Here is a 17,343-nt window from a genome sequence, read left to right as displayed (position 1 = left end):
GCCGACCCCTAATGAGCGGCAGTCTTGCTGGAAGGTTGGTTTTGGGCGGAAGCGGCTTTGAAGCCCAAGAGGAGCGAGATGGGCGTGAAGCTGGAGGTGTTTCGGGTCAGTGAGCAGTGGAGCGGTTGGACCGCTGGGCGCCGGGTCTTTCTGGATGAGGAGACTCTGAAAAGGGGGGCCTCCGAGAGATGGCGCTCTGGGGGCGAAAGCCTTTCAACCTTTACAGTTGAAACCCTGAAGAGGGGGCCCTGGGCTGGGGGCTCTGGGAGGGCTCATGTGAGGAAGGCCCTCTGAGAGGGGGGATATAGGGAGGGGGCTCTAGGAAGAAACGCTCCAGGCTCTGGAGCAGATCTCGGGCTCATGGTGCGTGTGCGGCAGGCACTCTTAGATTTAGGGGTGTAGACTGAAGCGTGAGACCTTTTGGGGTTGGGGGTTCTCCGGGGTCTGACGGGGGGTGGGATAATGAGGTCTCAAAGAGATACCTTTATGCTCTATGAGCTCTTCTGCTCCCGGGGCCTGTGTGTGTGTGCATGTCTTTCTTTGAAAGGGAATCTCCTGGCCTCAAAGGGGGCTTTCAGCAGTAAGGACTCTTGGATTATGGGGCTAGACTTTTTAAGGTGTGTGGCTTCTGTACCCTTGGTGGGAATTTTTGGGGGGTTCTGGGGCTGCAGGGGTATCCCTGGTCTCTGCCAGAGAATGGTCCTCCAGGCCCTGAGCAGCCCCCACACAGTGGGGGCAGAGGTAGTAGTTCCTTGCCCTGCTCATCCGACTCCTGCCCTTCCAGATGACCATCTACCTCACCTTCCCTGTGGCTATGTTCTGGATTGCGAATCAGGCCGAGTGGTTTGAGGACTATGTCATACAGCGCAAGGTGGGCACAGGTTCATTCCAGGGGGTGGGGGAGGGTAGGGGGCACCAATCTGCTGGGCACCAGTGTCTGCCTCCCCTGAGCCGACCCGGCCCTGGTGTGGGGCTCTGGAGGCTCCTGGCTTGTGGCTCCAACTGTGTTGTTGTCCCTACAGAGGGAGCTGTGGCCCCCCGAGAAGGAGGACCAGGTAAGAGACATATTCTTCTTTCCGCCAGAGGACAGAGGGGCCTGGCTCCCCATTGCCATGATGGGACTGAGAGTGGAGGGACATGTGGTTTCCTTACCGCCCTCTCCCTGAAGGTTGAACCTAATCCCACTTAGACCCTGGTTGTAATTGGCACAGGCTTCCAGTATAGAGGCTGGACTCTGAAGCTACAGTCTGGGGGGCCAGGGGAAGGGTGGTGGGAAAGAGGTCCTGGCCTTGAGGTGTTTATACCACTCCTTCCTTCCCATCCCATCCCCTCCCCCAGCGCCAAGAGCTAGAAGAATTCAAGGAGAGGATACGGAAGCAGCGGGAGGAAAGGCTTCTCCGTGCAGCCCAGCAGAGCTCCTGAGGCCTTGCAAGTGCCTGAGTCCCAGCCCCTCCACCCATGAAATAACACACACGTAATTCTTTGTTGCCTGTGGAAGTGTTTTATTGTCTGCTTTCAGGGGCCAAGTGGGGCCCAGGATGCCTCAGGCCCTCAGGGGGCTTGTGTCTGGGGCTGGGGGCTGCTGTTCCGACGGAAGCTGAGAGCAGACGGGTCCTGAGGGGTGAGGAGGGGTTGGGGGCTGAGGGTCCCGGCTCGTTTCTGCCCTCCGTCCTGTGGATGAGGAAGGGTCAGCCAGAGGAAGGGACCCGGGGCAGTGCTGGCCAGAAGTAACACAGACATTGGAGGGAGGGCGGATGTGGCAGCCGACATCCTGCCTCCCCCGACCCCCCACCCGTCCCACCATCCCTGAGCTCCTGCTTTCCTCAGTTACTCAACATTTAGAGTGCTATTTAGGAGCTAATGGATCTTGGTGATCTCACCAAGGTCTTGATCAGAAGGCCAGCTGTGGGTGGGTACGTGTGAAATGGATGTGGGTATATGGATGTGTCCTGTGCACAAGCTCATGAGCCCTCCACCCTCAGGGTGCTTTCCCAGGAAGGGGGTCTCTTCTCTTTCACCTCCTTCAAGCTCTCAATCTCAGGAGCAGGAGCCATGAGTTCCAGCCATGGTTCTGACTTTAACATGCCTCCTGCATGACCTTGATCCCTCCCCAGCCCTGTCTGGGCGTTTGTCCTCCTTCTGAACTGGGGTGTTGGAGTGGCCAGGGTCTTGTGACTGGAAGGGACACAAGGTGGGCTCTCCGACCGACCAGGCACTCATTCCCCTGTCCAGATGATGGACAGAGGTGGGGGTGGGAAGGCAGGGCTCGTGGGCTCAGTCCCGCTCCTCTCTCCTCAGCCCTGGGAGAACGTCACCTACCTTGGGGCCCACAGGCTGGAAGCCAGGCAGGGCGCTGACCATCACACGCTGGTCATCCATGCGGCGGCCCTGGGTACTGGCCAGCATGTCCATGAGACTGTCCATCTCGGGTGCAGGGCTGCTCTCTGTGTGGAGCAGAGGCCGCGAGGAGGACCTCAGGCTCTAGGAAACCCAGCTCACCCCTCTACCCCTCCTCACCCCAAGACCCTTCCTTACGTTCTCACCCCAAGACCCACAGGCATCTCTCTCCCCACCTTGCCTACTCAGTTTCTCACTCTTTCCACAGGTCCCCCAAATGGCCCCTTGTCCCGTACCCCTATGAAATGCCCTGTTTGTGCTCCCCCCATCAGGACCCCCCTTTGCCCACTCTCACGGTTCTCGGAGGCTGGACCTGGCCCTGCCTGCAGTGAGCAGCGCTGCTCCTCCATCCGGCCGCTCTGCACGTGGCTCAGCAGGTTGAAGAAGCCCTCCTGGTCTGGGGAGCCCGCCTGAGGGCACAGACACAGTTCAGTCGGCCCCTTAGCTGGGGGACCCCTCGACTCCCCTCCTGGCCGGCCAGCTTCCACCCCAACCCAGGGCCTATTCCGCCCTCCTCCGTGGCTCTCACCATGGTCCCCGCCGACGTGCTGCCCTGCAGAGCTGCTCCAAATGAGACATGAGTCTCCTTCCCAATCCTTCCCCCGCCTCAGGGGGCCCACTTCACGTGGTACTGCCTCAAGGGAGAGGCTGCTGGTGCCAGCGTCCCTCCGTCCTAGATTGGGACCTGACGGCAGGGCAGCCTGGGGGCTGGGAGACCAGCCTGGGGAATGTCCTAGGGGCCCCTCCTCAGTCCCGGCATCCCCCATCTCACCAGGGTCAGCACCGAGAGCCCTAACCTCTGCCCCCGGGCTGGGTTAGACACTCAGACCCTCCTGCCCACCAGCACCTTCTTGGGCAGTAACTGGGTCAGGGGTCCCAGGAGACAGGCTTACTAATTAGGTGCCCTACAAACTAATTAGTTCTGTCAATCAGGAGCCCTGGAGTTGGGGGCTGAGGAGGGGGGACTTACTTCGATGCATGAGGCCGAGCCCCCATCTTCCTTCTCCTCTTGGTCCATCATTGTCCCTGCTTCCCTCTCCTGGGTCCCGTCCATTTCTCTGCTGGCCTCTGCCCCAGCCCTGTGCCAGAGAAGGCTTTTTAAGAGATTGAGACGTGGGTGGAGTGGGTACCCAGCCCCAAATCCCCAGCTCACACCCCATCTGCTCCTACCCAAGCTTAAACCCCATAAAGATGATCCAGATAATTGCTTTTGCAGTGTGATGTGGGGACTGCCGTGATGGTAGGAGGCAGGGTGACCTGGGTTTGGACCTTGCTGGCCCAGCAAGACTCGCGGGGTCCCAAGCACACTAGTGGGTTGCAGCAGCAGCCTGCCAAATCAGCATCCCCACAGTGGGGAGCTTGGGCTGGCTGGGCCCTATCTGGAGAGGACAGGCTGAAGAGTTCCCTTTGTGGCTCATGAGGATTTGTGTTCAATCCCTTACCTTGCTCAGGGTTAAGGATTCAGCATTGCTGCAAGCTGCAAGGTAGGTTGCCGATGTGGCTTGGATCTAGAATGGCTGTGGCTGTGGCTGTGGCCGGAGCTGCAGCTCCGATTCAACCCCTAGCCTGGGAACTTCCATGTGCTGCAGGTGCTGCCCTAAAAAGACAAAAAAAAAAAAAAGCGAACCCAACAGGGCAGCTCAGGTGAGGTCTGCGGCCCACCTTATCTGCTGCAAAGGCAGTTGCCACCTGCAGGTGGTGGGAGAAGAGGAAGCTGGGACCAGGGACCCAAAAGGGGTCTAGTTGTCTCATCCCCACCCCCAGGCCCCAAGACAGGAAGGTCCGGGAGCCCCTAACTTCCCCCCACCAATTCCAGGTTGCTCTGTCTTCCTGACCTGTCACCCCAGCCCAACCTGGGGACAGTAGGCAAGGGGAAAAGCCCCTGGTGCCCCCAGAGAGGTTGCTGCTGGGAAGACTCCATCTGCCCCCCATGCCCTCCTCAAGATGCCTTTCTGGAAGCCTGCTGAAGTTCCTTCTCAGGAAACATGGGTCACACAGTCACCACCTCTGCCCAAGTGAAGAAGCTTGTCCTCCTCCCCAGCCAGCCCTCTGCCATGCAGAGCCCACATTCACACCCTCTCCACAGCCCCAAGATGCCAATGGCAACGTGATGTCCTGCTCCTCCATGGACACATTAGTTTCCTGGGCTGCCTCAACAAGCAGGGTAGCTTAGAGCAACAGACATTTATCGCCAGACAGTTCTGGAGGCCAGAGGTCTGAAGTCGAGGTGTTGGCAGGGCTCTGCTCCTGCAGCACATAGAGGGAGGATCCTTCCCTGTCTCTCTGGGTTCCAGTGGCTGCCAGCAGCCCTTGGTGTGGCTTGGCTTGTAGCTGCGGCCCTTCAGTCTCTGCTTCTGTTATCGCACATGGCCCTTTTTTGTCCATGTCCTCACATGGCTGTCCGAAGATATAGGTACCAGTCACATTGTATCAGGGACTTGCCCTGCTACAGCGCGACCTCATCTTTACTAATTGCACTGCAACAACCCTATTTCCAGAGAAGGGCACGTTCTAAGGTACTGAGGGTTAGAACTTCAACATAGTTGTTCCCCCCAACCCCAGGGTGGGCAACACACCCTCGAGCCCATTACAGCAGAAGACCCTGGTCCCCTTCACTGAGTAGAGTTTGGGGTGGCGGAACCTAGATTCTCACCACCAGGGGGCAGGCTGAGGAGTTAGAGAGGATCCTGGCTTCCTTGGGGGTCTCCTAGCTCCTTGCTTTGCCCCTGCAACCCATCCTTCCTCCCAGGAGCTGCAGGGCTCCCCTCCTTCCCCTGCTCAGAATTCTCCCTTGACCCCATTGTCCTCAGGAGAAAACCCAAACACCCGGGGGTGATGGGAATGTTCTAAAAATTGATGTAATGGATGCACGACTGTAAATATACTAAAAGCCATCCAATGGTACACTCTCAGTGGGCGAATTGTATGGTATGTGAATTATATCTCAATAAAGCTATGAAAGAAAGAGGAAGAGGGGGTTCTCATTGTGGCACAATGGGTTAAGAATCTGAATGCAGTGGTTCTGGTCGCTGCGGAGGTGAGGGTTCAATCCCCAGCCTGGCACAGTGCATTAAAGGATCCAGTGTTGCTGCTGGTGCAGCCATTTAAAAAAGAAAGGAAGGAAGGGAGAGAGGGAGTGAGGGAGAGAAAGAGAAGGTGAAAAAGAAACAAATCTGGCCTCTGCAGCCCCTCCAACCTCACTTCCTTTAAGGGAACTCTCAACCCCACTCTCACCTCATTCCAGCCACTGCTCTCTGCATGGTTACTTCTTGATGTCCTTCAGGGTTATGCTTAAAAGCCACCCCCTCAGGGTAGCCCTCTGGCACCACCTAAATTAAGCATTCCCCAACCCTTGGCACTTGTTATCTTGTCACTGTTTATTTCCTGAAGGCATAATTGATTGTTTTCTGTCTCCTGCTCTTCCTCTGTTCAACTTTTTAACTCAATGGATTTTGTTGCATTTATAGTTGTACAACAATCATCGCAACCCAATTTTATAGCATTTCCATCCCAAACCCCCAGCCCATCCTGTCACCCCCAACGTGTCTCCTTTGGAAACTAAGTTTTTCAAAGTCTGTGAGCCAGTATCTGTTATGAAAAGAAGTTCACTGTGTCCTTTTTTAGATTCCACATGTAAGTGATAGCATATGACACTAGTGTCTCACTAACTTCACTTGGCATGATAATTTTTGGGTCCATCCATGTTGCTGCAAATGCCATTATTTCTTTCCTTTTAATGTCTGAGTAATATTCTAACGTGTATATGTACCACATCTTTTTTTATCCACTTCTCTGTCAATGGGCTCTGTTCAACTTTAAGTGCCACCTGGCAGGCTTTCTGATTTTTTTTTTCCTTTTTTGCTTTTTATGGCTGCACTCACAGTATATGGAGGTTCCCAGGCTAGGGGTCCAATCAGAACTACAGCTGCCGGCCTACACCAGAGTCACAGCAACACAGGATTTGAGCCCTGTGTGTGACCTAACCACAGCTCATGGCAATGCCAGATCCTTAACCCAGTGAGCGAGGCCAGGGATTGAACCCGAAACCTTGTGGTTCCTAGTCGGATTCATTTCCACTGTGCCATGATGGAAACTCCAGCCTTTCTGATCTTATTCACTGCTGGGACTCTACACCTGTCCCATGTAAGTGGCAGAGGGCCCAGCACCTGGTTGACTCTTAAACATGATCAGATAAAAGCACTGATCTGGAACTGAACCAGTTCAGGAGTCTTTATTTACACGATGTGTCACACTTTAAATCCAGGACCCCATTTGTCTGGGTGCTGTTGGACTGTGCCCTCTGCCTAACAAGGTGTCAGCCCTTAGCTGGTGCACAGCAGGCGCAGGCCCTGAAATTTGGAGTTGAGTGTGAATTGAGGTGTGTGTGAGTGTGCAAGCAGTTGAACATGCCACTGAATCCCTGTGTGTATCAGCAAGATTGTGACAAGCATACTTCCTGGGACAGACTGGTGTTTCCCATTGCAATAGGCCTACTCCTCACGTGGCCTTCAACAAGGGTCTGAGCCGTGGTTTCATTGTCTATCCTCCTCCTGTCAGGATCCATGGAGAATCTGGCACCAGTCCCTAGCACACAGTAGGCGCTGGCTTAGCTCCAGCTATTGCTACAAGCCTCCTCTCCAGTTTCATCAGTTGTTGCCCAAGCCCGCTATTGCTGCTAAACTCGGGTACAGAAGTGACTCACAGTGGCCCCGCGGCTCTGGGTGGGCACACAGTATCCTTGAGACACAGAGAAACTTCTGGCAGAGTGGAGCTCTGCCTGGGGAAGATTAAGGGATTTTTGCCTTGCAATCCCACTTTCCCGCTGGACACAAGCGAGGGAAGTGTGTCTGAGCTCACGTCTGTGAGCGTGTCCTCGGGATATGCCCCTTCAGGGACTAGGTGCACGTCTAAGTGGACACATCCGTGGACTAGTTCCGCGAAGAACCCTTCTTTCTCTCCGAGAACAGACGGCGGGGCGGGGCCAGGTGCGCAGGGGCGGGGCCAGGTCCCGCTGGGCGGGGTCCACGTGGATGACGCGAAGGGCCACGCCCCCACCTTGGGACAGACCCGGAAGCGGCGGCGCCCCTAGGGGAAGATGGCGCCCTCGGGGCTGAAGGCGGTGGTGGGGGAAAGTGAGTGCCGCTCCGGGGACGGGCTCTTGCGTCCCCTGGGGGCGGGGGCTGGGGGCGCACGGACCTTGGGACCCAGGCGGTGGGGAGTCGGGGGCCAGTCTGGGCGTCGAGCACAGGACCTTCGAAGGGGCGGGCGGGGACTTGGCCTTAGCTGGACGTCCCAACTCTACCGTGAGAGAGCGGAACAAAGTTGGGCGACTGGACTCCGCGAACCCAAGGGGATCAGACTAAGCGGGGCGCAGCCAGGTGCCAAGCCTGGACTCCGGGACCCGCTGGGATGACAGCGAGGGGTTATGGCACAGCTAGACATCCAGAGACCAGGGTCTCTGAGTCAGGCAAAGTCCGACAGGCTGGACCCCTGAGGCCCCGTGATGCGGACTGGGGCCGGGCTGGGTGTGCTGATGCGTGACCCCAGGTGGTGAGAGTGCCCAGGGGGCGTGTCCAGGCCCCTATCCAGGTCCAAGAGTAGGGGACGCCTTCCTCCTTCTCCAGTCCCCAGGAGCTCCATGCAGCGGCGGGGCGGGGGGAGGGGGGAGAGGTACCCAGGCGTCCAGGCCTCGCGGGCCGGGTTCTTGGAGGAGGGGTGGAGGTCGCTCCCTCCCCCACCTCCGGTAGTTCCGGCCTCAGCAGCTCCTTCCGCCCTGGCCCAGGCTGCCTTGATAACACTGTACATGACAGTCTTGCTGGGCGGAGCTGCCCTGTCCCTTCTACCCACTCCCTTCACTAGGCAGCGCGGAGTGTGGCTCAAACGCCCAGCAACCCAACTGAAAAAGGAGCTTCTTATACAGGGGTTAAAGGGGAGGCAGGAAAGCCACTGCTTCCATTTTACAGATGAGACAACTGAGGCTGGAAGTTGAGTAATGGGATGACCACAGCCAGGCACGCCTCAGAGCAAGGATCTAGGGATCCTGAGTTCTGGTTCAGGGGAAACTGATGGAGGTGGAATGAGGGCGTGGCTGAAATCTCACCAAGAGAACTCAAATAGCAAGAGTTCTCTCAAATAGCTGAGGCCAGCTCTGGAGGCAGGTAGACCTGTTATGTGAGTCCTGGCTTTCCAGTTATTTGTTTATCTAAAAGCATTTATCCAGTGGCTACTTATGCTGTAGGCATTTGGCCACTTAGATGCCCAGGGTGCTTAGGCAACTTAACTTCTCTCTGAAAGTCAATGTCCTTGTCTATAAATCGAGGGTGACCAGGAACTACCTCACAGGACTAGGGGGAGAAGTTACTGGGAGTTCAGATGGAGGTGCTGCCCCGGACCCAAAAGGTTTTGTGGTGTGGTGGGCCCAGAGGACCCAGCATTCTGAGCCTGGCCCTCACTTCCCTGCAGAAATTTTGAGTGGAGTCATTCGGAGCGTCAAGAAGGATGGGGAGTGGAAGGTAGGAGCAAGACAGAATGCCTTGTCCAAACCCATGGTGGGGACGGGGGGCAGGCCCTGAATGTGGGGTTCCCTCCAGCTCCCTGAGGAGGCTGCTAGTCCACAGAGATGGGATCAGATGGGCAGATCTGGGATAGAGTCATGTGGGGAATGGGGTCCTGGGTCCTCCTGTTCAACCGGCTCTTGAAGCTGTCAGGCCTGTCCACCACTCCAGCTCCTCCTCAAGAAGAGCTTAAGCCTCTCCCGCCCTCTGTTGGTCCACTGGTCCATCTGTCCATCCCTCTGGGCAGGTGCTCATCATGGACCACCCGAGCATGCGCATTTTGTCATCCTGCTGTAAGATGTCAGACATCCTGGCTGAGGGCATCACCAGTGAGTGGACACCCCCACCCCAAGCTGCCCAGATGGGTCCAGAGTGTGGGATCCCCTCAAATTGTCCAGAACTCCCAAAGTATGCAACTTCCTGCATAGACAGCCCTGATTCGCTAGCCCATAATAGACAGGCTTCCCACACAGGGCTCCCTGACTGCGACCCTTAAGAGGGCAGCCTCCCCAGCTGTGCAACCCCTGTGTGTGGAACCCCATGTAGGACTCCCAGGGTGAACTCAGTGTGTGACCCCCAGAGTGTGCAACTTTCTATGAGACATCCCCAGGGGGTATGACTCTGTGACCCCCAAATGTGGAGAACCCTGCCTCTGTAGCTCTTAGCTGTGTGACCCATCACCTGCCTTGGACCCTGAGGGAGGTCACCCTTTCACGTGCCCAAGCATCTAAGCCTCCTTCCCAAGTGTCCAGCTCCCTGAGTCTGAGACTCCTTATGGGCCTTGGCCCCATTCTCTCTTCCTACTAGTTGTTGAGGACATCAACAAACGGCGCGAACCCATCCCCAGCCTGGAGGCCATTTATCTGCTGAGCCCCACGGAGAAGGTGCTTATGTGAATGGGTGTGTGTGCATGCGTGCACATGCGTGCACGTCTGCGTGTGTACGGGGGACAGGCAGCAGCTGGGAGACACGGGCAGGGGATGGTCAGGCTAGGGGTAGTGGGCCAACCCCGGAAAGTGATCTGCCTTCCCCAGTCGGTGCAGGCCCTGATTGCAGACTTCCGGGGGACACCGACCTTCACCTACAAAGCAGCACATGTCTTCTTCACCGATAGTGAGTGAGGAAAGCCAAGGGTCTGGGGGTCTGGGCCAGGGGGTGTTGGGGCTTCTCTGGCCTGATGCCCCCTATTACCCATGTGGCACAGCCTGCCCGGAGCCCCTGTTCAGTGAGCTGGGCCGCTCCCGTCTGGCAAAGATGGTGAAGACGCTGAAAGAGATCCACCTTGCTTTCCTCCCATATGAGGCCCAGGTACAGTCCAGCCTAGTCCTGGGAGGGGTGGGGGTGGAGTCTGTCACCGAACATCCCAGGTTCCTTCAGAAACAGGCACTGAAACAAGTTAAAGGGGACACTGAACCGGAAAGGAAAGGGGCCAACGCCGGGCAGAATGAGCTTTCTTTTTTTTCTTTCTTTTCTTTTCTTTTTTTTTTTGGCTTTTTATGGCTGTGCCCACAGCATATGGAGGTTCCTAGGCTAGGGGTCGAATCGAGCTACAGCTGCCAGCCTATGCCAGAGCCACAGCAACTCCAGCAACTCCAGATCCGAGCCGCATCTGGGACCGCGACACCACCGCTCACAGCAATGCCAGATCTTTAACCCACTGAGCGAGGCAAGGGATTGAACCTATGTCCTCATGCATACTAGTCAGACTAGTTTCCGGAACTCCCAGAATGAGCTCTTACTACTGTGGGCACCTGGAGTTTTGTCCTCCTGGGAAAGGGCAGGGGGCATGTAGAGCACATCTCAGTTCCCGCCCACACCGCAGGGGACAGGGGGAAAGTCACCTTCTCCTCTAGGCAATTGTTGGGGGCTGTCCTAGATGTGGCCCCTGGATGGCAAAGAGGCTCTAGAGACCACAGGAAGCCCCCAGGAGGGGCAGCTGGTGGCGGCTGGGGTCCGGAGGGGGCGCACCTCCAGCAGGGGCTCTGGCACTGTGTCCTCCCAGGTGTTCTCCCTGGATGCGCCCCACAGCACCTACAACCTCTACTGCCCCTTCCGGGCAGGTGAACGGGCACGGCAGCTTGAGGTGCTGGCTCAACAAATCGCCACCCTTTGCGCCACACTGCAAGAGTACCCAGCCATCCGCTACCGCAAGTGGGCACCCCCTCCCGAGGATGACTCCTGACCTTGACCCCCCTCCTGCTTCCAGCCTTTAACCTGTCTTCTGACCCCAGCCCCCAGCCTCATCCTGGTCCCTGACTCCCACCCCTAACCCTATCCTTGAGTCCCAGTCTCTGCCCATCCCTCCCTCACCTCATGCCCTGAGCTCCCCCCCCCCCCCCCCCGCTTCTGCCCACCCCACACTCAGGGGCCCAGAGGATACGGCCCAGCTGGCCCACGCTGTCCTAGCCAAGCTGAACGCCTTCAAGGCCGACACTCCCAGTCTGGGCGAGGTGAGGGGGCTCTCTGTGTAGGAGGGGAGAGGCCCCAGCCAGGATCGGGGTCAATGTTCTCATCCTTGCCCACCCCATGCACCCCAGGGCCCTGAGAAAACTCGCTCACAGCTACTCATCATGGACCGAGCAGCTGATCCCGTGTCTCCACTGCTGCATGAACTCACTTTCCAGGCCATGGCCTATGACCTGCTGGCCATCGAGCAGGACACGTACAGGTGGGCGGACCCCGGAACTCGCCCTCTGCAATCACTGCAGACCCGGGGCCCGGGTCCTCAGCCAGTGCTTCTGACCCTCAGGTCTCCCAATCCCCCAGGTACGAGACCACTGGGCTCAGCGAGGCCCGGGAGAAGGCTGTGCTGCTGGATGAGGACGACGACCTGTGGGTGGAGCTTCGGCACATGCACATCGCGGACGTGTCTAAGTGCGTGCACTCGGTGGGCGCCCCGGTGTGGGCCCTTCCGCATGCGGTCCCCACCCCCGGGCCCCCATTGTGGACTGGGTGGGTACATGGCCTCCTGCTCTGGTTGAGCTTCGCTCCACAAGACACACTCCTCCGCTGGCCTCCCCAGTTAGCGTCCCCGGTCTTGCACTTGGCCTGTGTCCCCTAGCTCCCTTTCCCCTGGCCGTGCAACTCCCAACTCTGCCCCCAAATAACAGTCGTCAACCTCACTCCTGCTTATTCTCACCGTCAGGAAGGTCACAGAGCTCCTGAAGACATTCTGTGAGAGCAAGAGGCTAACCACAGACAAGGTAGGGCGCAGGTCTGCCTGCGTCAGCGTGGGCAGTTTGGGAGGAACGCCCCCCTCCCCACGGAGGGGGCGGGGCCTCAGTCTGGATCCGGAGCCTGGAGTAGGGGCGTCTGGTAGGCAGGGTCTGCTCACGTTCGGCCCCCTCCCCAGGCCAATATCAAAGACCTGTCCCATATCCTGAAAAAGATGCCGCAGTATCAGAAGGAGCTGAACAAGGTGAGCGGGGGCGGGGAAGCTGCCTCCCTCCAAATGCCACTGCATTTGGACTCATCTCTGTTACCCCGACTCCCACTCCTACCCCGCAGTATTCTACGCATCTGCATTTAGCCGACGACTGCATGAAGCGCTTCAAAGGTTGCGTGGAGAAGCTGTGCAGTGTGGAGCAGGTGGGGTGGGCTGGGGCAGGGGTGTGGCCTTGTGAGGGGCGGGGCCTGTGGAAAGGCGTTTTGGGGGCGGAGTGTGGTCCGGGGGTGGGCAGACCCGTGGGAAGCTAGGACTTGGGTAAGGGGCGGGGCCTATGGAGAGGTATGTAGGGGGAGGAGGCTGGGGCAGCGAGAGGGTGGAGCCTGTGGAGAGGTGGGGCCTGTGTGAGGGGTGGAGCCTCTCTGTGGACAGGTATAGAACCTTCAGAGACTTGGTACTAGGGTGAAATGAAATACAAAGGTCTTGGCAAGGTCCGTGGGGATGTCCCTGCCCTACCTGGTCCCCCCAACGTAGTGGCTGACCTTGCCCCCCCCACCTTGCCCCGCAGGACTTAGCCATGGGCTCCGACGCAGAGGGTGAAAAGATCAAGGACGCCATGAAGCTGATTGTGCCAGTGCTGCTGGACGCAGCAGTGCCAGCCTATGACAAGATCCGGGTTCTCTTGCTCTACATCCTCCTGAGGAATGGTGGGTGGGGATGGGGTGGGGGTGGGGGTGGGGCGGGGGCGGGGGGCTGGTATACCGCCACTCCGCGCAGCCTCCAGTGGTCCTGGGAATCCCTCAGCCTCACAGTTCTCCTGTCCTTGGGATGTCCCTGCATGCCAGATACTCCAAACCCCACAGCTACTCTTCTGGACCCTGGACCCTCTCCACTGTCTTCTGTTGGCATGGAGACCCCCAAATCTATGACGCCTCCAAATGGCCCCCCTCAAATGATTCCACAGGATCCTCCAATCTACCGCCCCCTCTGGGATCCCCATTCAGAATTCTAGCATCAAGAATATCCCCTTACAGAGTTCCCATCATGGCACAGTGGTTAACGAATCCGACTGGGAACCGTGAGGTTGTGGGTTCGATCCCTGGCCTTGCTCAGTGGGTTAAGGATCCGGCGTTGCCATGAGCTGTGGTGTAGGTTGCAGACGCGGCTCGGATCCCGCCTTGCTGTGGCCCTGGTGTAGGCTGGCGGCTACAGCTCCGATTCGACTCCTAGCCTGGGAACCTCCATGTGCCATGGGAGCAGCCCTAGAAATGGCAAAAAGACAAAAAAAAAAAAAAAGACTATCCCCTTGCGCCACACTGGTGGCTCCCCTGGTCCTGAGGGCCCCCCAACTGCAGGATGCCCCCATCCTGGCCCCAGCACCTCCTCACACCACCCCAACCGCCTCAACCCAGCACAGGGTGACCACCTCTGTACCCCCCCCATGAGCATCCCATCCCCCACCTCCTCTAGGTGTGAGTGAGGAAAACCTGGCCAAGCTGATCCAGCATGCCAATGTCCAGGCGCACAGCAGCCTCATCCGGAACCTGGAGCAGCTGGGGGCCACTGTCACCAACCCGGGGGTATGCCATAGGGTCATCAGAGATAGGGCAGAAGTGGGTGTGGGGTGCCTCAGGGTTGGAAGGCACCACCAGGGTGGGCATACATGGGGTGCGATGTGGTTCTTGGGGGACAGAGAGCCCTGAGTGGAGTCTGAGGACCTGGGGACACCAGAGCTGTCCCCAGCTGCAGGGGGGGTGGGTGTAATCAGAACCCCAGTCTTGGTGGTGGTGCCCACAGGGTGCATGTGGTCTGAGTCCCTGGGGCAGGCAGCCAGGTCACCAGCATGGGGCACATGATTGACCCTGGGCTCCTGGAGGGCCACCCACTCTGCCAGAACACACACAACAGCTTCCTGTGCTTGGCTCTCATGTCCCACCTCCCCCAACCCTGCCTCCACCGTTGGGCTGTGGGCCCCTCTCTCGTTCTCCCCTTGTCTGTTCTCTCTTTCCTAGGCTCCCGTTGTCACCCTGTCCCCCACCTTTCAGTTCCCCTGAGTCCTCCCACGTCTGTCCCCATCTCTCTCTTAATCCTGGCCTTTCTCTTTGTCACACCTCTGTCTCACTGGCTCTGTATTTCCTCTTTCTTATTTTCTCTTCCTCACGCTTGCTCTCTGTCTCCCTCACTCCTTTCTGTCTCTTTCTGGTTCTCTGTTCCCTTTCTTCATCTTTGTCTGCAATCTCCCCAAGCCAGACAAGTCCCCAGCACCATCTGTAACCCGCCTCCTTCTCCCCAATTCCCCCACCGGCCCTGCCACGCTCCGCCTGTAGGGCTCTGGGACCTCAAGCCGGCTGGAGCGGAGGGAGCGCTTGGAACCCACCTATCAGCTGTCTCGATGGACCCCGGTCGTCAAGGATGTGATGGAGGTACATGGGGGGTGGGGCCTGACTTCACCCTCTCCCCCCACTGCTCCGCCATCCAGGCAGTGCTCAGCCTCCTCCATGATCATGGGCCTAAGCCCCGGGGCTTAAGGGAAAATCCCTCATTATGGGCATCCCCATGGCATCCGATTTGCGCTGCCAGGGGGATGTCCCAAGTCCACACGGGAGGAACTGGGGCGCCAGAGGGGTCCTTTGTAGGGGATCCTCATTTCCTCTCCATCCGCTGGTCTCCTCTGTTCCCCTCTAGTCTCTCCTGCCCCTAGAAAGCCCCCTGGGTCCCCTTTGTCCTCCCCATGCCAGCCCCTGCCCATTCTGGGAGCCAAGAGCAACAGCAGCAAAAAGGACCAGGCCAGGGACCAGGCTTTCTGGCTTCCCGGCATCTGTGTGGAGTCCTGGCACCTCTGCCTGCTTGGAGGCCTGTGACCTTGGCCCCCTTATCCCAGTGGATCCTGGATGCCTAGACTTCTGGGTCCCTGAGGGGCAGGGAGCTCAGACTGCTGGGTTCCCAAGGGAATGGGTGTCCACACTCCCTGGTACCTGAGGAGCTGGGCAGGAGCAAGGTCCTTAAGGGGCTAGGGGCCCCAGGTTCTGGGTCACCAAGGGGTTGGAAATGCAGAGGGTAGGGCTTCTGCCAGGACCTTGGCTCATGAACACACAGAGGGGGTTCCAGACCCTGGGCTGCTCTCCTCAGTCCCCAACTCTGGCCCCAGGATGCCGTGGAGGACCGGCTGGATCGAAAGCTGTGGCCCTTTGTGTCTGACCCCGCCCCCATGCCCAGTTCCCAGGCTGCTGTCAGGTGAGGCCCAGGGCCATCCCCCACCCATGCCCAGGCCTGTGGGGGGTGACGCTTGGTGGTGGGGTGGGGGGGCGGGGGTCCTGCTTCTCAGACTGACCTCTGCCTGCTTTCCCCGCACAGCGCCCGCTTTGGCCACTGGCACAAGAACAAGGCCGGCGTGGAGGCACGAGCTGGGCCCCGGCTTATCATCTACATTGTGGGAGGTGTGTCGATGTCAGAGATGAGGGCTGCCTACGAGGTGACCAGGGCCACTGATGGCAAGTGGGAGGTGCTCATTGGTGAGTGGCGGAGACTGGGGTCCCTGGGCTGGAGGGGGTTCCCTGGGGGACTGATCGGGGGCCTCTGGAGGGGTAGCTTCTGGGAGCCCTGGGTGAGAAGTAGTAGCTGGACTCCTGAGGGGCTAGGGCTTGGCTTCCCAGGGAAGGGGTCAGAGTGGACCCCTTTGTTTCCAGGGGGTGAGACTTCTGAGTCCTCAGAGTCAGGACCTGGTTTCCTGAGACCTCAGGCTGGGGGCATGGAGGGGGGCTGTGGAGTGCAGCATCAGTGTCCAAGGCAGCACCTCCAGCTCTGCCCTCGTGCCCACCAGGCTCCTCCCACATCCTCACACCGACCCGCTTCCTGGATGACCTCAAGATGCTGGACCAGAAGCTGGAGGACATTTCCCTGCCTTGACCCTCCCACCCCCATCTGACCTGCCCCCCTCCCTTTTTGGAGAAATAAACTCCTCCTTTTGAATACTGGCTCCAGGAGTTCCCACTGTGGCACAACAGGATCAGGGGCATTTGTGTGAGGACAGGCACCCAGAAAATGATGCCTGATTCCCACCCCAGAGAGTTAGACCCCCTTCCTGCTTCTCCTCCCCCACCTCCTTCCCCCAGGGTGTTCACAGGGGCTCCTAACTGCAGGACTTATCAGAGTCTTTACTGGGTATATTAGTTTGCTAGTGCTGCCATAACAAAGTACCACATACAGGGTGACCAAAACAACAGAGATTAGACTCTCACAGTTCTGGAGACTGGGAGTCCAAGACCAAGGTGTTGGCAGAGTTGATTTCTTCTGAGGCCACTCTCCTTGGCTTGTAGATGGCTATTTTCTCCCTGTGTCCTCACATGTTTTTTTCCCTTTTGGGTGTGTCTGTGCCCTAATCTCTTTTTATAAGGACACCAGTCGTACTGGCTTACAGTCTACTCTAATGACCTCATTTTAACTTAATTATCTTTTGAAAGTCTCATCTCCACATACAGTCACATTCTGAGGCATGGGGGTTAGGACTTCAGCATATGAATTTTCTGGGGACACAGTTCAGCCCATAACACTCAGCTAAAATGAGATGTGAATCTCACCGGGTGAATAACAGAGAATAAAAAACTCGCCTCCCTGCGAAGCCCCTTCTCTCTGGGGCACAGACACACATCGACTGGCAATCTACAGCACAGGGGGCCATGGGAGCCCTGAGGACGCTCTAATCCACTTAGCCGGGGGGCAGTCAGGGAAGGCTTCCTGGAGGAGGTGAAGTTGCAGAGAATGAAAATTGGGAAGGGAGGTCAAAGTAAGAGAGTGGAATGGAGCGGGAGGGAAAGGGTCTTGAGGGAAGACAAGATCTGAGAGCCACCTGGGGCCTCAGTGAGCATTTGACCCCCTGCTGAGGAGGGATATGAGCAGGGTCAGATGGGGGCTCAAATCTAATATTGGCCATGTGGCTAAGCTGGGATGGGTGTCTGGGGAGCAGGTCCTGGTGGGTGGGTAAACTGAGCATAGCCCCCCACCCCCACC

General features: G+C 57.9%; 3 protein-coding genes across 8 annotated transcripts in view; 2 read left to right on the top strand and 1 right to left on the bottom strand.

Annotated features, from left to right (window-relative positions):
• On the top strand, positions 60 to 1,485 carry PET100 (PET100 homolog). Its single transcript, NM_001097466.2, is given in 4 exon segments — positions 60 to 105; positions 785 to 871; positions 1,023 to 1,055; positions 1,339 to 1,485. Coding segments are annotated over 4 exon segments (231 nt in total). The 5' UTR covers positions 60 to 78; the 3' UTR covers positions 1,423 to 1,485.
• PCP2 (Purkinje cell protein 2) overlaps positions 1,486 to 17,343 on the bottom strand; it is a 48,324-nt gene continuing 32,466 nt past the window's right edge. For 2 of the 4 annotated variants that reach the window (XM_003123152.4, XM_021083915.1), the window contains exons 2-5: positions 3,368 to 3,476; positions 2,693 to 2,807; positions 2,320 to 2,444; positions 1,486 to 1,671 (exon numbers count right to left, since the gene is read on the bottom strand). In XM_003123152.4, coding sequence (XP_003123200.3) covers positions 1,552 to 1,671; positions 2,320 to 2,444; positions 2,693 to 2,807; positions 3,368 to 3,476 — 469 coding nt within the window. In that variant the 3' untranslated portion in view covers positions 1,486 to 1,551. Of the gene's footprint in view, positions 1,672 to 2,319; positions 2,445 to 2,692; positions 2,808 to 2,926; positions 3,339 to 3,367; positions 3,477 to 17,343 lie in introns of those variants that run through there. The other 2 variants (XM_013987340.2, XM_005654738.3) reach the window with 2 other exon arrangements.
• On the top strand, positions 7,434 to 16,305 carry STXBP2 (syntaxin binding protein 2). Of its 3 annotated transcripts, none has more exons than XM_003123150.6 (19): positions 7,434 to 7,529; positions 8,860 to 8,909; positions 9,199 to 9,280; positions 9,759 to 9,835; positions 9,986 to 10,064; positions 10,156 to 10,259; positions 10,954 to 11,102; positions 11,317 to 11,401; positions 11,489 to 11,619; positions 11,718 to 11,825; positions 12,097 to 12,154; positions 12,304 to 12,369; positions 12,459 to 12,539; positions 12,905 to 13,043; positions 13,807 to 13,916; positions 14,664 to 14,759; positions 15,485 to 15,570; positions 15,691 to 15,848; positions 16,157 to 16,305. In XM_003123150.6, exons 1-19 carry the CDS (start codon positions 7,493 to 7,495, stop codon positions 16,240 to 16,242), a joined length of 1,782 nt encoding a protein of 593 aa, XP_003123198.2. In that variant the 5' UTR covers positions 7,434 to 7,492; the 3' UTR covers positions 16,243 to 16,305. The 3 variants fall into 3 exon arrangements, with proteins under 3 accessions (XP_003123198.2, XP_005654793.2, XP_020939573.1); XM_005654736.3 differs by having other exon boundaries at positions 7,466 to 7,529; positions 8,740 to 8,909; XM_021083914.1 differs by lacking the exons at positions 14,664 to 14,759; positions 15,485 to 15,570; positions 15,691 to 15,848; positions 16,157 to 16,305 and adding an exon at positions 14,349 to 14,653 and having other exon boundaries at positions 7,466 to 7,529; positions 8,740 to 8,909.

Source organism: Sus scrofa, chromosome 2 (genome assembly GCF_000003025.6).
Source record: "Sus scrofa isolate TJ Tabasco breed Duroc chromosome 2, Sscrofa11.1, whole genome shotgun sequence".
Classification (NCBI taxonomy): domain Eukaryota; kingdom Metazoa; phylum Chordata; class Mammalia; order Artiodactyla; family Suidae; genus Sus; species Sus scrofa.
Note: the sequence above shows the minus strand (reverse complement) of the source record. Positions and strands in the feature narration are given on the sequence as shown.

Bases quoted from the DNA above. Each gene is read 5' to 3' on its own strand.
- STXBP2 (XM_005654736.3), top strand. From the start codon at position 7,493: ATGGCGCCCTCGGGGCTGAAGGCGGTGGTGGGGGAAA. The intron at 9,836-9,985 runs GTGCTTATGTGA...TGCCTTCCCCAG, and splicing joins TGCTGAGCCCCACGGAGAAG to TCGGTGCAGGCCCTGATTGC. The intron at 13,044-13,806 runs GTGGGTGGGGAT...CACCTCCTCTAG, and splicing joins CTACATCCTCCTGAGGAATG to GTGTGAGTGAGGAAAACCTG.